We start from the raw sequence: 14,925 nt of genomic DNA on the forward strand, positions 1-14,925 counted from the left end.
TGACAATTTGCCCAAGTCATATATACATCCTTCATTCTCCATAGTGTGGTGTTTCTCGCAGTTTTTAATTTCAGGACCTCTAACAAACATACTCTGCCCTCATGTACCCCATCCCACTGAGAGCCATGTATTGGGCATGTGATGGTGCATAATCTTCATTCACTGCTTTGTGAATGACTCCCACGCTGCCTGAGCAAAGCACTAGAAAGGAACATCTCTGGCTCTTCTCAAACCAGCCAGGAGTGGGGAAGGGCTCCTGTATATTCTCTTGCTGTCTGCAGTTTCCGTAGTTGGTAAGTTAAATCTGATGAGAGGAAAATCAGTGTGTGCTGTAGGGTCTTCCCTCAGTAGAACTGCATTCTCTCATGTGACTTGTCATACTGTTTTAGAAACACGGTACTAAAGGCACAGACTTTTTTCTTTGAGAGTGCTAAGCTGAGCAGTAGGTAATGCGGGGTGGGCTATGAAGCATCCTGGCAGGTGGCCTACAGCAAGTGGGTGGGATGACAGCTTTTGTAGAGCCATAGTTTTTCTTGGAGGGCCAGAAGTGAAGTGCTGTTGCACTTGCATCCTGCTTGCCAGTTTTTTATTGACATCAGGCTGGCCATAGTGAGAGTAAGATGATGGACCTTTGGCTTGATCCAGCAGAATCTTAACCAGCCCTGTGTTACACGTACTGCTGTACAACAGAAGCAGTGTGCAGCACAGTGTGGTCTAGCTGCCACTGTGCTGTGACCATATACTTTCATATATACTTCACCATGTAAATTGCTACAAATTAAGGCACATGAGCTCCTGAACAACTTATTTAGAAACACATATAACCTTGTGCAAGCAGAATATTGTGTGCAAACTGCTTAAAGTGTTTGTTTAATGTAAGTAAGCTTTACTCCAGTGATGATTTGCCCATGCAGATAAGCAAATGATAGGCTTCCATGTACTTTGCTAGTGAAAGAGCTGTCATGTACTGTTTTGAGTATCACAACAAAGTTGCAACAGAGTTTGTTTTAGTATTCAACCTTTTTAATAAAACTTTTGATTAAGCTATCAACTTTAGACCAATTAATTCTACTAAGCTAAATTCAATTTATACTTCTTTGTCTTAGGATACTGCTATTGTTCATCCTGTTCCTATTAGAATGACTCCAAGCAAAATTCATTTGCAAGAAATGGAACTTAAAAGAACTGGAAATGGTAAGTTGTTAGGTGGTGCCTTTAGAACAACCTTTGCGTAGCTAAACATTAATTTTCACAAACACAATTAGTTATTGCAAGCCTATCAAACAATGTATTCATTTTTGTATCCATTGATATTGTCACTATGGGGTTCTTGAAGCCATTAATAGTTTTATCCTATTCAGTTATTACACTTTCACATTCACATGAAATGCTAAACCAAGAAACAAGCCATTCACTAGCCACATTTAATTGTGTGAATGAGACTAGGGCTCATCAGCTCCCCCAGCTTCTTCTCTGGTATGGCCATGAGGAGATCAGAAGGTTCAGCTTCTGGTTTTAACTATCTGCAATTTGTTACCGTATTTTTTGCCCTATAGGACGCACTTTCCCCCCTCCAAAAATGAAGGGGAAATGTGTGTGCATCCTATGGGGCGAATGCAGGCTTTCGCTGAAGCCTGGAGAGCGAGAGGGGTCGGTGCGCACCGACCCCTCTCGCTCTCCAGGCTTCAGGAAGCTCTGCACAACCCTCGGGAAACCGGCTCCGAGGGTTGCGCAGAGATGCCTGCAGTCCCTGGCTCAGCGCAACTCTGTGCGGTCATCAGTAGCCCGGCACGAAGTCGCACCCGGCTCCCGATGGCTGTGCAGAGCTGCCTGCAGTCCTGGGCTCAGCGCACTTCTCCCCATCGCCAGCCCCACAAGCTCGGGGGACAGCGGGGAGGCGGAGCGCGCCTTCCCGCTGTTCCCCGACCTGGTTCTTCCAGCCCTGCACCTGGGAGGGGGGGGAAATAAAAATTATTTTCTTTATTCCCCCCCCCCAAAAAAAACTAGGTGTGTCCTATGGGGCGCAAAATACGGTACATCGGAATTGGGAAAAACTAGCTTGTTGAAACAAACCATCTCCAATCCGTGGTTTGTGAATCTGGCTTTCATAGTCAAAATTAAGCACAGTATAGGGACCCCACTGGAGAAGGAAAAGGGAGCAGGTTGTTGACAGGAACAAGGCTTGTTCATGTGCATCTGAACCAGGCCACACTTTTCTAGCCTGATTTAGCTTGCACATTTATTGAGAAGCTAAAATTGCAAAGGGGGGTGGCATTGAGTAGAACTCTATATAGAAGTGGCAGTATAAAAATACTGTAAGACAATGCAGACAACAAGAAGTACATGGATTGAGGGTGCTTGAATAAAAAAAAATGTAATTGTGGCTTCTTATGCCATTTTTCTATAATACAGACTTTTAAACCCCTACAAATAATAGACTGGAATGATATCATTTTATGTTGCATTTGAGCAATTTTGATGTTCTTAAAATTATTGTCTTGTATTTTAATATTATGTATTATTTATTCTTTTGTAAGCCACTCAAAAGCATGTTTTGATGAGTGGCCATTAATCTAGTAATAAAATAAAAAATGCTTTTTCTTTTTCGAAAAGAAACAGATATCCTGTTCATGTAATTTGGCTTTTCAGTCTTCCCTTCCCTTTGCATTCCCCCAAAATCTGTTCCTGGGGATTGGTGTGTGATATGATGCACATGGAGAGGGGAGTTGATATCCACATATACACATGTGTGGCCAGAAATGCAAGTTATGATCTTAGCTGTTCAAAATTTTAATTTTGACATATTACTATGGTGTCAGACTTTGAGCATTAGGTGAAATTTGCCATAAGAAGAGAGGTAGACTAACTTACTGTTACTAAATATATATTTTATTCCTTTTTAGATCACACAAATCCCACGAGTCCTTTACTTGTAAAATCACCTGATCTTGTAGAAGAAAGTAAAATGAGTTCATCTGCAAAATTTGTAGGAGGAAATACAGTTGGCAAGTATCAATGTTTTCTTTCCTAGTAGGGTGTCAGCCTATTTCGTTTCATTTCATTTCACTGCAAATAGCTAAATGACTGTAATGACTGTAGTGCATTCAGCAGCTACTCTGGCCATCTATGTGCAGTGGGAAACACTTTAAAATGCACATTTATTTTGTGTTTGAAAAAGGATGTGAAGCATCCTTCAGAGTTGGGGATTGAGATGTCTTATTCTTTAACACACTCTAGCCACTCTGATGCCCTTTTAGACCTCTTTACACATACTTTAAGGATTGTGTCTGGTAGCTGCTAGCCAGTTGGAATCCATTCAGACCTATATAATTTCTCAGATCTTCAGTCAAAGTAGTGGAAATTGTAAAGTGCATTTTTGCAGTGCAGACCCCTGGGTTAGTAGGTATTGTTGATTATTCCAGAGTAAAGGGATATGATCTAATATATGTGAAGAGGCCAGATCCATTGTAGGAAGATTCTGGTATGGAAACTTGTTTTGCTTATCAATTTTGTGTCACTTGTGACCAATATACCTTATTTATAGAAAAGTCACTTGTAAGTTTTATTCTGTAAGATTATTCTGTGGAATAATCAAAACATGATTAATCAATAAGCAATGTATGATTTTCTTTTTCTTATATCAGCAGATGGTTACAGCAGCTCAGATTCCTTTACTTCTGATCCAGAACCTATTGGAAGCACTGTAACAAGACAACGGTAATTAGATGTTTAAATATGAATGATGTTAAAGTAGCAACTCCTATCCAAGGGTAAAGTACTCAGCTCCTACTCCACAGTTTGTCCCCCCAGACACACAGCCTGGTAATCTCTAAAAGAAATTCATAATTCTAGAAGGAGTCAATTTCCTGATTGGTCTTTTTGTGTGTGTTTGTGTTGACATAAGAGCTGCTGCGTCACTTCTAAGTCAGGCATGCCCAAACTTGGCTCTCCAGATGTTTTGGGACTACAACTCCCATCATCGCTAGCTAACAGGACCAGTGGTCAGGGATGATGAGAATTGTAGTCCCAAAATATCTGGAGGGCCAAGTTTGGCTATGCCTGTCCTAAGTGTTTATTGGTGGTATAGCAGTCCATAAGTTGAACAAGCACTTAGTGTTAAAACGCTCACAGAAAAGTGCACTGAGTTCCAGAATAAAAAGGGTGCAGGGTGGTGCTTCAGTGATGGTCTCATTCAGTGGTGGTGGTCTGTTATACATAATTATCGACTACAATGCCTCTTGACACAACTGTTTTTGTCTTGTGTCTTTTCCTGGCTCCAAGAATATATTCTCAAAGAATTTAAGCACTCCTGCAAGCTGTATTCACTTACCACCATTTTTAACTGTCTATTTGTCAGTCATAGAATAAGATTTCCTTTCCTCCATTCTGCAGCCTGAAGTGAGGATGGGCAACATAAAGCCCTCAGGTCAGATCCATGATCCATAGGGTGCTATTAGAACTTTGGAAATATGTGTGTGTGCTGTTTAGCAAACTTCTAGTTTCCAGCATTGTGATGCAAACCTATAAATTGCAAGGGCAGTGGAGCTGAGTTTTCCAGAATGCAGAAAGATCTAATGATATAAAACTATTTCCCAGTATTGCCACATGTACACATTCTAAAGTATTTCTACAAGGATGACTGTATTCTTTCCATTCTTTTGGTGAAAAAGGAGCTTGTCTCATTTTAGAATAGAAATTGTTCTCTGGAAACAATAGGCTATCCATTTTCAAGCTGGTTTGATAGATCCATGCAGAAAACAGGCCCTATAATTTGAACAAGGTGACTTCCCCAGTCTAAACAAAATAAAAAAAATCCTTCCAGTAGCACCTTACAGACCAACTAAGTTTGTTCGTGGTATGAGCTTTCGTGTGCATGCACACTTCTTCAGATACACTGAAACAGAAGTCACCAGACCCTTATATATAGTGAGAGGGTGGGGATGGCTATTACTCAGAAGGGTGGTGGGAATGGGTGATTGGCTGATCGGTGTGGTAAACCTCTTGACGACTGTGACTGAAATTGGTCTTACAGGAAAAAGCAAGGGGTGAGATGGCTAAAAATAGCTTATTACGTATAATGAGATCAGAATCCAATGTCTCTATTCGAACCAGATCTCTCCATGGTTTTAAGTTTGGTAATAAGTTGCAAATCAGCAACTTCCCTTTCCAGTCTATTTCTGAAATTCTTTTGTAATAAGACAGCTACTTTGAGATCTAGCTGATCTTAATCTACAAGTGCAGGTCTCTTCATTGTATCACGGCTGGCAGATCACAACTCGGTACTTTTCAGTTATCTTCAGTAGTTAAAGTTTAGATGTCCAGCTTCTTAAAGAGCAAATTTTACTGGTAAGGAAACAGTTGCTGTGTTCTGATGACTATATGGGACTCATGAACTACAGTTTGCAATAGAATTTCTGTAGTTCCATTGTTTTTCAGATCACATTCAGGGACGTCTCCCGACAATATAGCTCCTCCACCACCACCACCAAGGCCTCACCCTTCGCACTCAAGATCATCATCTTTAGATATGAACAGAACCTTCACTATTACTCCAGGTGGGCATGGTTCAGATTCTTTTATAAAGTCAGTTTATTTTATTCATTCTTAAATCAGGGTCACTTGGGTAGTTCTCCTTTCTGTTTAGAACAGTACTGAATGTTCATGATGTTGAGACAGTTGGGAGGAAAGGTTGTTTGTTTCAGTCATGTTTGCAATCTTGGGTGGAGGATGGTGTTAATATTTGTGTCCTAAAATATAATTATTAATGGGAACATGTTGCACAAGAGAAATTTTCACAATGCTTTTCAGCAGAAAGCCTACCTGAAGATTTAGATCTCTCTCCTGTCAGCTCCTGTCTTGCTTTGTTTGCGGAAATCATCTGGAGCTGCAGCCAGTTTGTTGAAGTGTGCCTTACTTTCTTCTTTCTGCTTGAGGCACGCCATCCTATACACGTTCACTCAGAAGTGAGACCCCTTGAGTTCAGTGGGGTTTTACTGCTGAGTAAGCGTTCACAGGATTGCAGCCTGTGTGATCAAGATTACATAGGCTAATCTGTAGGAATTTTATGAGTCAAGAAACTTGCCCGAAGGCCTAGGTTTTGGAACGTGCTGAGCCCTTAAACCATGTAACAATTAAAATACAGCAGCAAGTGACTGCTGAAGCTTGACCCTGCTTACATCCAAACAACTGCTTGTTTTAAAGTACTTAGCCAAAGGTTGTTAACACAGCTGAAAACATATTTAGTGTTCTCTTCTAAATATTACTGCCTTGTAGGTCAACAGCAAACTGGAGCGATTGCCTACCCCCCTGCAGTGCCTCCAAGACCTCCACCCACACAGGTTATTCTTCGATTTCTGTTGAAATTGTAAATTAATTGCATCTTTTCAGCGGTGGTACCGATTTCTGTTAATAATACTGTAATAATCTCTTCATTGAATAGTTCCATCTCAGAACAGGGAAAAATGAAATGAAATAAATGTACAGGAAAACGATAATAAACGATAACCTCAGAATCTGTAAAAATAAGTCCAATAAATATCCTGAACAATTCCATCATAAAACAGGGTAAGCTAAGCTGCAGTGAGGACAACTGTTAAAATTTTCAATTTAACCAAATATCTGGCTAAAGAAAATGGAACATCCAAGCATGTAAAATCACCTAATGACATTTTGGGATGAGGTGATTGGCAAAATTGACAAAATCATCCCCCAACACATTACAAAGATCCCAGAATTAGCCTTACTGAATTTGTTTATAAACAAGAACCTGGAGCTGATCACAAACCTTTCTTTAAAAGGCTAGCTGCTGGTGACAGCATGTACGATCATCACTGCCTTTTGGAAATACCTTAAAGGAGCAAATTTAACATCTTGGTACAAGACATGGCAAATACCTCTCACTGAAAAATTAACAGATAAGTTGAGAATGGTGAGAGGAATTAAAGAGATACTTTTGTGAGAGAATGGTGGAAATGTATTGCTTTCACAAACATGCCAGAAAACAAAAGAAAGATATCGAGGGTATATACTAATTTATGGATATCATCATAATTATATTTTATCTGTAATACTGTCAATATTTTATGGGAATTGTCATCTATAGAACATAAGCAGGGGCCTCTCACTTGTTGAATTCTTAGTTTCTATTCATCTACATTCTGTCATGTTTTTATATTTCACAGGACATTATGTTCCAGATATTCTGGAAAAGGGATTTTAATAATTACTTTAATAGTAATAAGAATTAAGCAATCAAATAACCTTCCCACCACAGCTTGCATCTGGGGCACTCCTTCACTACCCCTTTGTGCGAGAGACAATGATGGCCTCACTATGTGCCAACAGACTCTCTCACTCTATGGCTTCTGAGCAGCTTAACAACTTTTATCCCTGTTCTCCACCATACCCAAGTTGTCACACTGAGTGGCATGAATCATTGTCTACATGCACCCACAGCAATAAAATATATTTTAAAAATGTTTTTCTCTTATATGTTTATATGGAAGAAAACAACTAGCAAAATAAACATATGTCACTTACATGGTGACAAATTATCCAGAATGTCTCCCCCTGTCATCTTATAAATATTTACCTGAATTCAAATATGCCTTGAATATTTAGGTCAGAAAAGAACTCTGTTTACTTGGTTAGTATCCAAGCAAACTTTCTTATCTGAGTGAGTTTTTACATTAGTAAACTTTTTAAAAGTACCAACATAATCTGTGACATTGGTTCTCTTCCTGTAGGCTGGAGCTCATGTTCACCGTTCATCAGATGCTGAAGGTCTAATAGCACACACCAGTACCTCACCTCAGCAAATACCAGAACAGCCAAACTTCGCAGATTTTAGCCAGTTTGAGGTTTTTGCTGCATCAGGTGTAAATGAAGAAGAGGATGATGAAACTGAGAAACAACCAGAGGTTTTGCAGGTTAGCATAGACATTATATCTTCTGGCTATATTATCTGAGAATCTGTTAATTGCTGTCCAGTTATATTCATGTGGTAGTGTTGAATGCCATTGCCCAGTAGACACTCGATAGTTTACAGAAAGTGCGTAGCTGGCACTTGAAGAAATATAAAAGCCTCAGACATTAGCGTTTATGAGGATTCTGGTACTTCTCAGTGTGATCGGGCCGTTAAAGGCTTCACTTTTATGTGAGCTTTGAGAGTGTACATTTGGTCTCAGTTTAAGTATCTGATCTCATACTCTTTCCCAAACCTGAAGATTATTTGAAACATTGCTTGCTTGCTTGCCATGATGCATTTTTGAGTTATTTCTGTCTCTAGGTAGAAAAAACACCTGATTCTGCTGGGCCTCTTAGAGTTGCCAAAGGTGATGGAAGACTTGAAGACAAAACAGTTTCTAGTACGCCTGCAAATACGGTATGTAAAATGTGCAACACGAGAACAGGTATTTTCTGTGGTGGCTTCCCACTTGTGGAATGCTCACCTGGCACCTTCGTTACATATCTTTAGGAACCAGGCAAAGACGTCTCTTTTCCCAAGCCTTTTACTAATAATATTCTTTAAATTGTTTTAATTAAAGTCTATGGCCTTTTAAACTGGGGGAGGGTGTTGTGGCTGTAATGGTACGTATTTTTGTGGTTTTATTTTGTAAACTGCCCTGTGATCTTCAGATGAAGTATAGAAATTTAATTAATAGTGCTACTACTGATCATGGGTTTCAACCTCCATTTTACCTAAAAAGCACATGTTTCTTAAAGCAACTTGCATAGCAGCATGTTGTAGTGGCAAAATTTTAAAACTAAAATTGACTATAATGTTCCCATAGGGTCTTAACAGATGCTAGAGTTACCTGTAAAACCGGGATTGTTCTTCCTGTCATGGCTCAGTTCTTGAAAAGCAGTGGTTGCACAAAAGGTTTTGTATAATATTGCAGATTGCTGCTTGCTGATGCCATTTTTATGATATATTACTGCTGCTTATTTTGCTGTGGTAAATTTTTTATGTGTAATTTTTTTATGCCTTGGGTAGAAAGGTTGGAAATAAATGAAAAAATATAAGAAGAGTCAATGCTGTAGATTAAATCTACTTTCATTGGCTGAATAAAGCAAAATTCAGTTGATAACCGACTTACATATTCATTCAGTGCTTTTGCTGTTTGATAGATACATAACTGTCTGCAGCCAAAGGTATCTCTCTCAATAATGCACACCTTGCTGAATATGTGAACTAGCTCCATTGAAACAAGGGTCTGAGGTGATTAGAAACAAACTCTTTCTGTAATGGCTCAGCCACCATTGGTTAATGGTCATCATGCGAGGAGCAGGCATGTGGGCACTTTTGATTCTCACTATTGTGCTGGGTTGGAACTCCTATTCATGCTGTAGATTCCCCATCCATGGATGAAGCACACCAAAATCAATTTCCTTTGGACCCGAGCCTTCACAACATGATGGTTTTAGTTTGAAAGCTATGGAGATCCCTTACAGACTCTTTAAGTCTTTTCAGTACAGAAGAAGAGGAACACAGCCCACACCATACGCTAGCCCTCATTCAATTGACTCTTCATTCTTCACAGCACCTTTGGGTGCAAGTCTGATTCCTGTACTTGTTTGGAAATAGAGGGGTTGAGCTAGCAGAAGAACTTTGACATTCTCATTGAAACTTAACATTGACCCATTTGTCACATGCTGGGTCAACTTAGCCACAAATGTGGGTTATTTCCCACCACCACCCACTTTGTAGTCATTCTGTTGCATTTTGGCAAAGATAAGTAAACTAAAGGGCAAAAACAGTAAGTAGTCCTGTCAACAGAAGCCCTGTGCAAAGACTTGTGTTGCCCATTGGGGATTCTCCTTTCTCCTCCCCCCTGTGCCCTCCCAATTTTTTCTAGGGGGGTTGGGAGAACCTCAGAACAGCATGCTGAGAGAGAAGGGGGTTCATACTGTCTGAAAAGCCAATATGCTTGCATTGATGAAACAATCAGAAGAGTGAAATGTTAAATTCCTCCTAGCATATTGGCATTCCTTTGAAAGTTTTTACACTTTTAATGACACACAGGCAGGATTGATATACCTTAGACTTTTCCCCTACAAGTACCTTTGTTTTATGGGATGCGGGTGGCGCTGTGGGTTAAACCACAGAGCTTAGGACTTGCCGATCAGAAGTTCGGAGGTTCGAATCCCAACAACGGGGTGAGCTCCCGTTGCTCAGTCCCTGCTCCTGCCAACCTAGCAGTTTGAAAGCACGTCAAAGTGCAAGTAGGTAAATAGGTACCACTCTGGCGGGAAAGTAAATGGCGTTTCTGTGCACTGCTCTGGTTTGCCAGAAGCGGCTTAGTCATGCTGGCCACATGACCCGGAAGCTATACACCGGCTCCCTCAGCCAATAAAGCGAGATGAGCGCCACAACCCCAGAGTCGGTCACGACTGGACCTAATGGTCAGGTCAGGGGTCCCTTTACCTTTTTACCTTTGTTTTAAAAAAAAGTATCTGGAGATACTGCTGATCCTCCCTTACAACTTAATGTCACTTTCGGATGGTTTGTTATGCATCCAGTGTCAATCCAAGACAGGCAGAGGGTAAAGTCGAAGAAAGCTTAACAAACTGTGTCAGGTGTACAGCTGACATTCATCTATAACCCAGATTAAATACACAGTTGAAAAGTTGTGGTTGTTTCTTCAATTACCCCAGATGGACAGAGTTTTACATCTGAATGCTGATGCCTTCAAATGTAACAGCATGCTTCCAGGCTATGGATTCCTCAGCTTCATATGCATGGTAGCCAGTTTAAGTATAACACTGAACATGCAGAATCCCAAATGGCCAGTGCTTGGAAGTTTTTTTATATACATTTAAAACAGGCCTAACCATTCTCTAGTGATGCTTCCAGGAGGCTTAAAATATTCCTACAAGTAACTGGCATCACATATCCTCACATATCTTAGTATACCTTCTTACAACACAATCCTATGCATGTTCACTCAGAACTACATTCCACCGTCTTCACTGGGACTTCTACTGAGGTAAGTGTTCATTGGTTGGGAACCTTGATTATGCTGTTGGTAGGTGATTAAAACTGGGGTTTTTAATTAACTAATCATTAGTAATGATTAAAACTGAGTGCTGGTGAAGTTTATTGCTGCATGTATTAAGACACCCTCTATAATCTTTCAGGGCAAAGGTACAACGCCTCTGGCACCGCCACCAAAGCCTATACGCAGAAGGCCAAAATCAGAAGATGAGCTGAGACCGGAAGCTGAGGAGCAAACACAGAAAACAGGTGTCATAGCTGCTGTTCTTGCTTCACAGCCATCTATTCCTAGGTAACCCAAGATGTGTATAAGTACCTCTGATAACAAGGCATTTTCATTTTAAATAGAAAATATAGCCGTTAGTAGCAAAGTATCTATGATATTTGAACCATTGAAATGCTAAGTAAAGCCACTGTGAACAAACTTGAATCCTAAACACAGTATAGAGTTTTAGAAAACTGATGCACAGCGTTTTGCATTATGTTACAATCTGCAAGAAATGTCTTTCCATGCATTTATTAAAATTGCATCAAGAATCTAATTTCAATATTAGGTGTACAGTTCAGTCTGTCACACTTTTGTTGTAAACATGGCTGCATGCACTTGACAATTTCATGGGTTTTCACTAAGCAAAAGAATTCAGCATTTTGCAATGTTCATCAGAGACCCAAGGGGGACTAGTCAGGCTACTTTGCTGACCAAGGGCTTTGGATTTAATTCCTTATACAGCTCCCTCTCCCTTCCCAAAGGATGCTATTTATTGTTCTACTCCCAGGCTAGTCACCTTGTCATTCTCTCTTCCCTTTTTGCTTCATAACCAGTCCATGCTAAAAATATTCAGAAGCCTTGCGAAATAGAAAAAGAAACCAGCGGCTACATTGCAGCAAAGAGGTTGCAATGTACCCCTGGTGTGTGTATGATTCCTGAGCCTATGGCCGATGGGAGTGAAAAACATGAAAGCATCAAGTGAAAAAAAATGTTGCTTTAGTTATTGAAGGCTTAAAAGTCCAACTAAATTGTATGCAATCAGTGAAGGCTGAGATTTCTGTATGCAGTGAGTATTTGATTTGACCTGGGAGGTGTTCTAAGGGAGTAATTTAAGTAGATGGAAATTTGCTGTATCATGAAAAGTGTGGTGCATTTTTGACTTGGAGTTTAAACCAGCCTCAGCTTCATCTTTGACCTGCAGTATTAACATTGGACAACATGTGCAGGGCTATTGTAAACCTAGCATCTCAGCACAGCTCTGCAAACTGTAGGAGACGTATATTACAGATCTCCAAAAGATTCAAAGCTTCCTCTGAATCTGGTGACACCCCTTTTGTGAGCATGGCTGTTTTGGCTCAGAAATAAAATAGAATATTGTGCAAACTAAATAGATGGTTATGCATTGCACACAAATTGAGTATTAGCACTTTTGTGAGGCCTGGGTCGCTTGGCAGAAAGAAATGTACAAATCTGGATACAAGCTTGAATTTGCAAGACAGCTTAATTCAGTTCAACCTGTGGTACAGGAAACATGCTAATTGATTCTAAACTAGTAAAGAAAGCCATGGACCTGCATAAAAGCATAGTCTTTGTATGCACTGCCTTAGTTTCAAATAGCTTTGAAACACAAGGAAACTTCAAAGGGAGTTTTGAGATGCAATGCAAGGGAAAACCTGGGAAGTGTCACTAGGTTCATGCAACGTTTGTTGTAGCTCTGTAGGCTGTGGCTACTGACAGGAAAGGATGCCAGAATTCACATTTTTATTAATTGACGTGAAACTAAATAATACATTAAAGAAACTAAGGCACTGAGTAAAGTAATTAACTGATTTCAGAACAACTTTCTTGAGCCATTTGTCTACAAATAATAAGCACTTTCTGAACGTTGTTTCATGAACTATCTCTTCAGATCGGTGGGAAAGGACAAGAAGGCTATTCAGGCATCAATCAGACGCAATAAAGAGACCAATACCGTTTTGGCCAGACTGAATAGTGAATTACAGCAGCAATTAAAGGTAAATGACATTAAAAAAAAATTAAACACACCTTTTTTCTGCACCAGATCTTTTGATTGGTTACCTTTTGAAGGCTGTAATCTTCAACTTTTCCAAAGTAAAAAACCTTTTATCCCAGCTTTCAACATAGGCCATATTTCTGATCACACCCCACCCCACTTTTTTGGCGATTCTGCAGCTTCCTTCATGAAGCAAAGGCAGGGTTTTTGTTTTGGTTACTGATATGAGTCAAATGTCTGCTATTTTAGTCTTCTCCCCCACCCCCCAGACACATGTGAACACTTCTCCCCTTAAAAACAGCAGAAAATAAGTTGATTTAGATTTAGAAGAATTCTCCAAGGCTATTTATATAAAATTATTACATAGTATTGAGGATGTAATAGAGTTTTAACATTTTACAAACATTTGTGCTAGCCTATAGTAAAGATTACTGTAACCATTGCAACTAAATGTATGTTTGTTTATCGTGGTATCTCTTCATTTGTTTTATATAAATGGCAAATCTTTCCTTTGTAGGATGTTCTTGAAGAGAGAATTTCGCTGGAAGTTCAACTGGAGCAGCTTCGACCCTTCTCTCACTTATAAGCCAATTGCCATTAACTGTGAATTAATTAACTCTGAAAGGGGAAATTGGGTAAAAGGCCTAATTAAAGACCCATATGTTCAGCTCAGTGCACTCTTAACATTTTTTTGTGATTGTTTTGTCCTCTGTCCACAGTTGTATTTAAGTAACTTTTATAATTTTAATACAAAGAATGGAATAATTGTTTCCTTGAATGTTCTATATATTGGCACTGCCAACCTTCCCATTTTGTTGGGAGGACACATTTTTAATTTGGAGCGAAGTTTGTACAGCTTCAGTGGCCTAGATCCCAAACTGAACTTGATTATCTTATGAATTTTCTATATTTCATGTCAAAGATCATGACTAAAAAACATCCCAGATATCTACTTTTTAAACACAGAAGCACATGCTTTTACACACCTTTCTTTTGATTGTGTAAGAGAAGGTTAACCAGCTGTGGTCATCAGTTTTTCCTTTTCCGAGTCACACTTTGCAATCCATCTGAAATTTCAGGCAGCCATTTTGATTCATTTTGCGCCTTCCAAGTGCCACAAATACCTTTTTTTGTTTTCAGACTACCTTGCCATACCAAATGCATTTGGTTGTCTTTTCCTCTTTATGTACTTTGTATGTGGCCACAGCTTGACATTTGTTTCAATGTTTCCATTCATGACTCTCATTTTTCAGCATGCACGTAAGTGCATACCTTCTGTGAAAGGATTGGGTGTTGATCTCTCTGCCATGCACATTTCCTGAACACCAACCGTAGTTGCATGCTTTGCACATTTACCCTTTTATTAACTGCCACATCCAACAGACTTTACTGTAACACACTATGGTCAATAAATGTGTCAGTACCTCAACTCTTCTTTCCCAGTCCCCTGAAAAATATTTTTGTTCCTCAGAAGGTTCGCTTCATCTCTCCAAGCCTTATTCTTCTGGCTTGCAGACAGGCTTCATTAACACAGTTTCCTGAGTGTATCCTGCTATTCAGGTTGATGTACTGTATTAGGATTTGTTGTATATTGTATAATACACACCTTTTGATCTCATATGTAAATTTGCATTAATGCTGACTAACAGCAGATATTCTATTTAATGGCTTATTCTGGCTGTGGGATCATAGATGTTAAACTGCATGGATGTATCTCAGCAGAATCAGAACTAGCAATTGTGTGATTTTTACACCAATAAAACAGCACAATATTTTAACTTGGGTGAATCCTTTTAGTTTGGCTTAACACACTGAATTAGGTTGCTTTTCATGACCCTGCAAATAGGATTTTGCACTGAGTATTTGGTTGTGAAGAAACCATAATGCTAAAACTACTTTGGCCACCATGTTGGCCAATTGGCTTGC

General features: G+C 39.6%; 1 protein-coding gene across 6 annotated transcripts in view; it reads left to right on the forward strand.

Moving 5' to 3' along the window:
* The window catches only part of REPS1 (RALBP1 associated Eps domain containing 1), a 39,602-nt gene extending 24,825 nt beyond the window's left edge, over positions 1-14,777 (forward strand). For 4 of the 6 annotated variants that reach the window (XM_082215911.1, XM_082215913.1, XM_082215915.1 and 1 more), the window contains 10 exons: positions 1,107-1,194; positions 2,904-3,005; positions 3,645-3,717; positions 5,437-5,555; positions 6,274-6,338; positions 7,746-7,928; positions 8,288-8,383; positions 11,140-11,288; positions 12,895-13,000; positions 13,517-14,777. In XM_082215911.1, the coding sequence (XP_082072037.1) occupies positions 1,107-1,194; positions 2,904-3,005; positions 3,645-3,717; positions 5,437-5,555; positions 6,274-6,338; positions 7,746-7,928; positions 8,288-8,383; positions 11,140-11,288; positions 12,895-13,000; positions 13,517-13,585 (1,050 nt within the window). In that variant the 3' untranslated portion in view covers positions 13,586-14,777. The remainder of the gene's footprint in view (positions 1-1,106; positions 1,195-2,903; positions 3,006-3,644; positions 3,718-5,436; positions 5,556-6,273; positions 6,339-7,745; positions 7,929-8,287; positions 8,384-11,139; positions 11,289-12,894; positions 13,001-13,516) is intronic. The other 2 variants (XM_082215916.1, XM_082215912.1) reach the window with 2 other exon arrangements.
* Positions 14,778-14,925: the final 148 nt, after the last annotated feature.

This window comes from Podarcis vaucheri, assembly GCF_965113315.1.
Source record: "Podarcis vaucheri genome assembly, chromosome: 3".
NCBI classification, from domain to species: Eukaryota; Metazoa; Chordata; class Lepidosauria; order Squamata; family Lacertidae; genus Podarcis; species Podarcis vaucheri.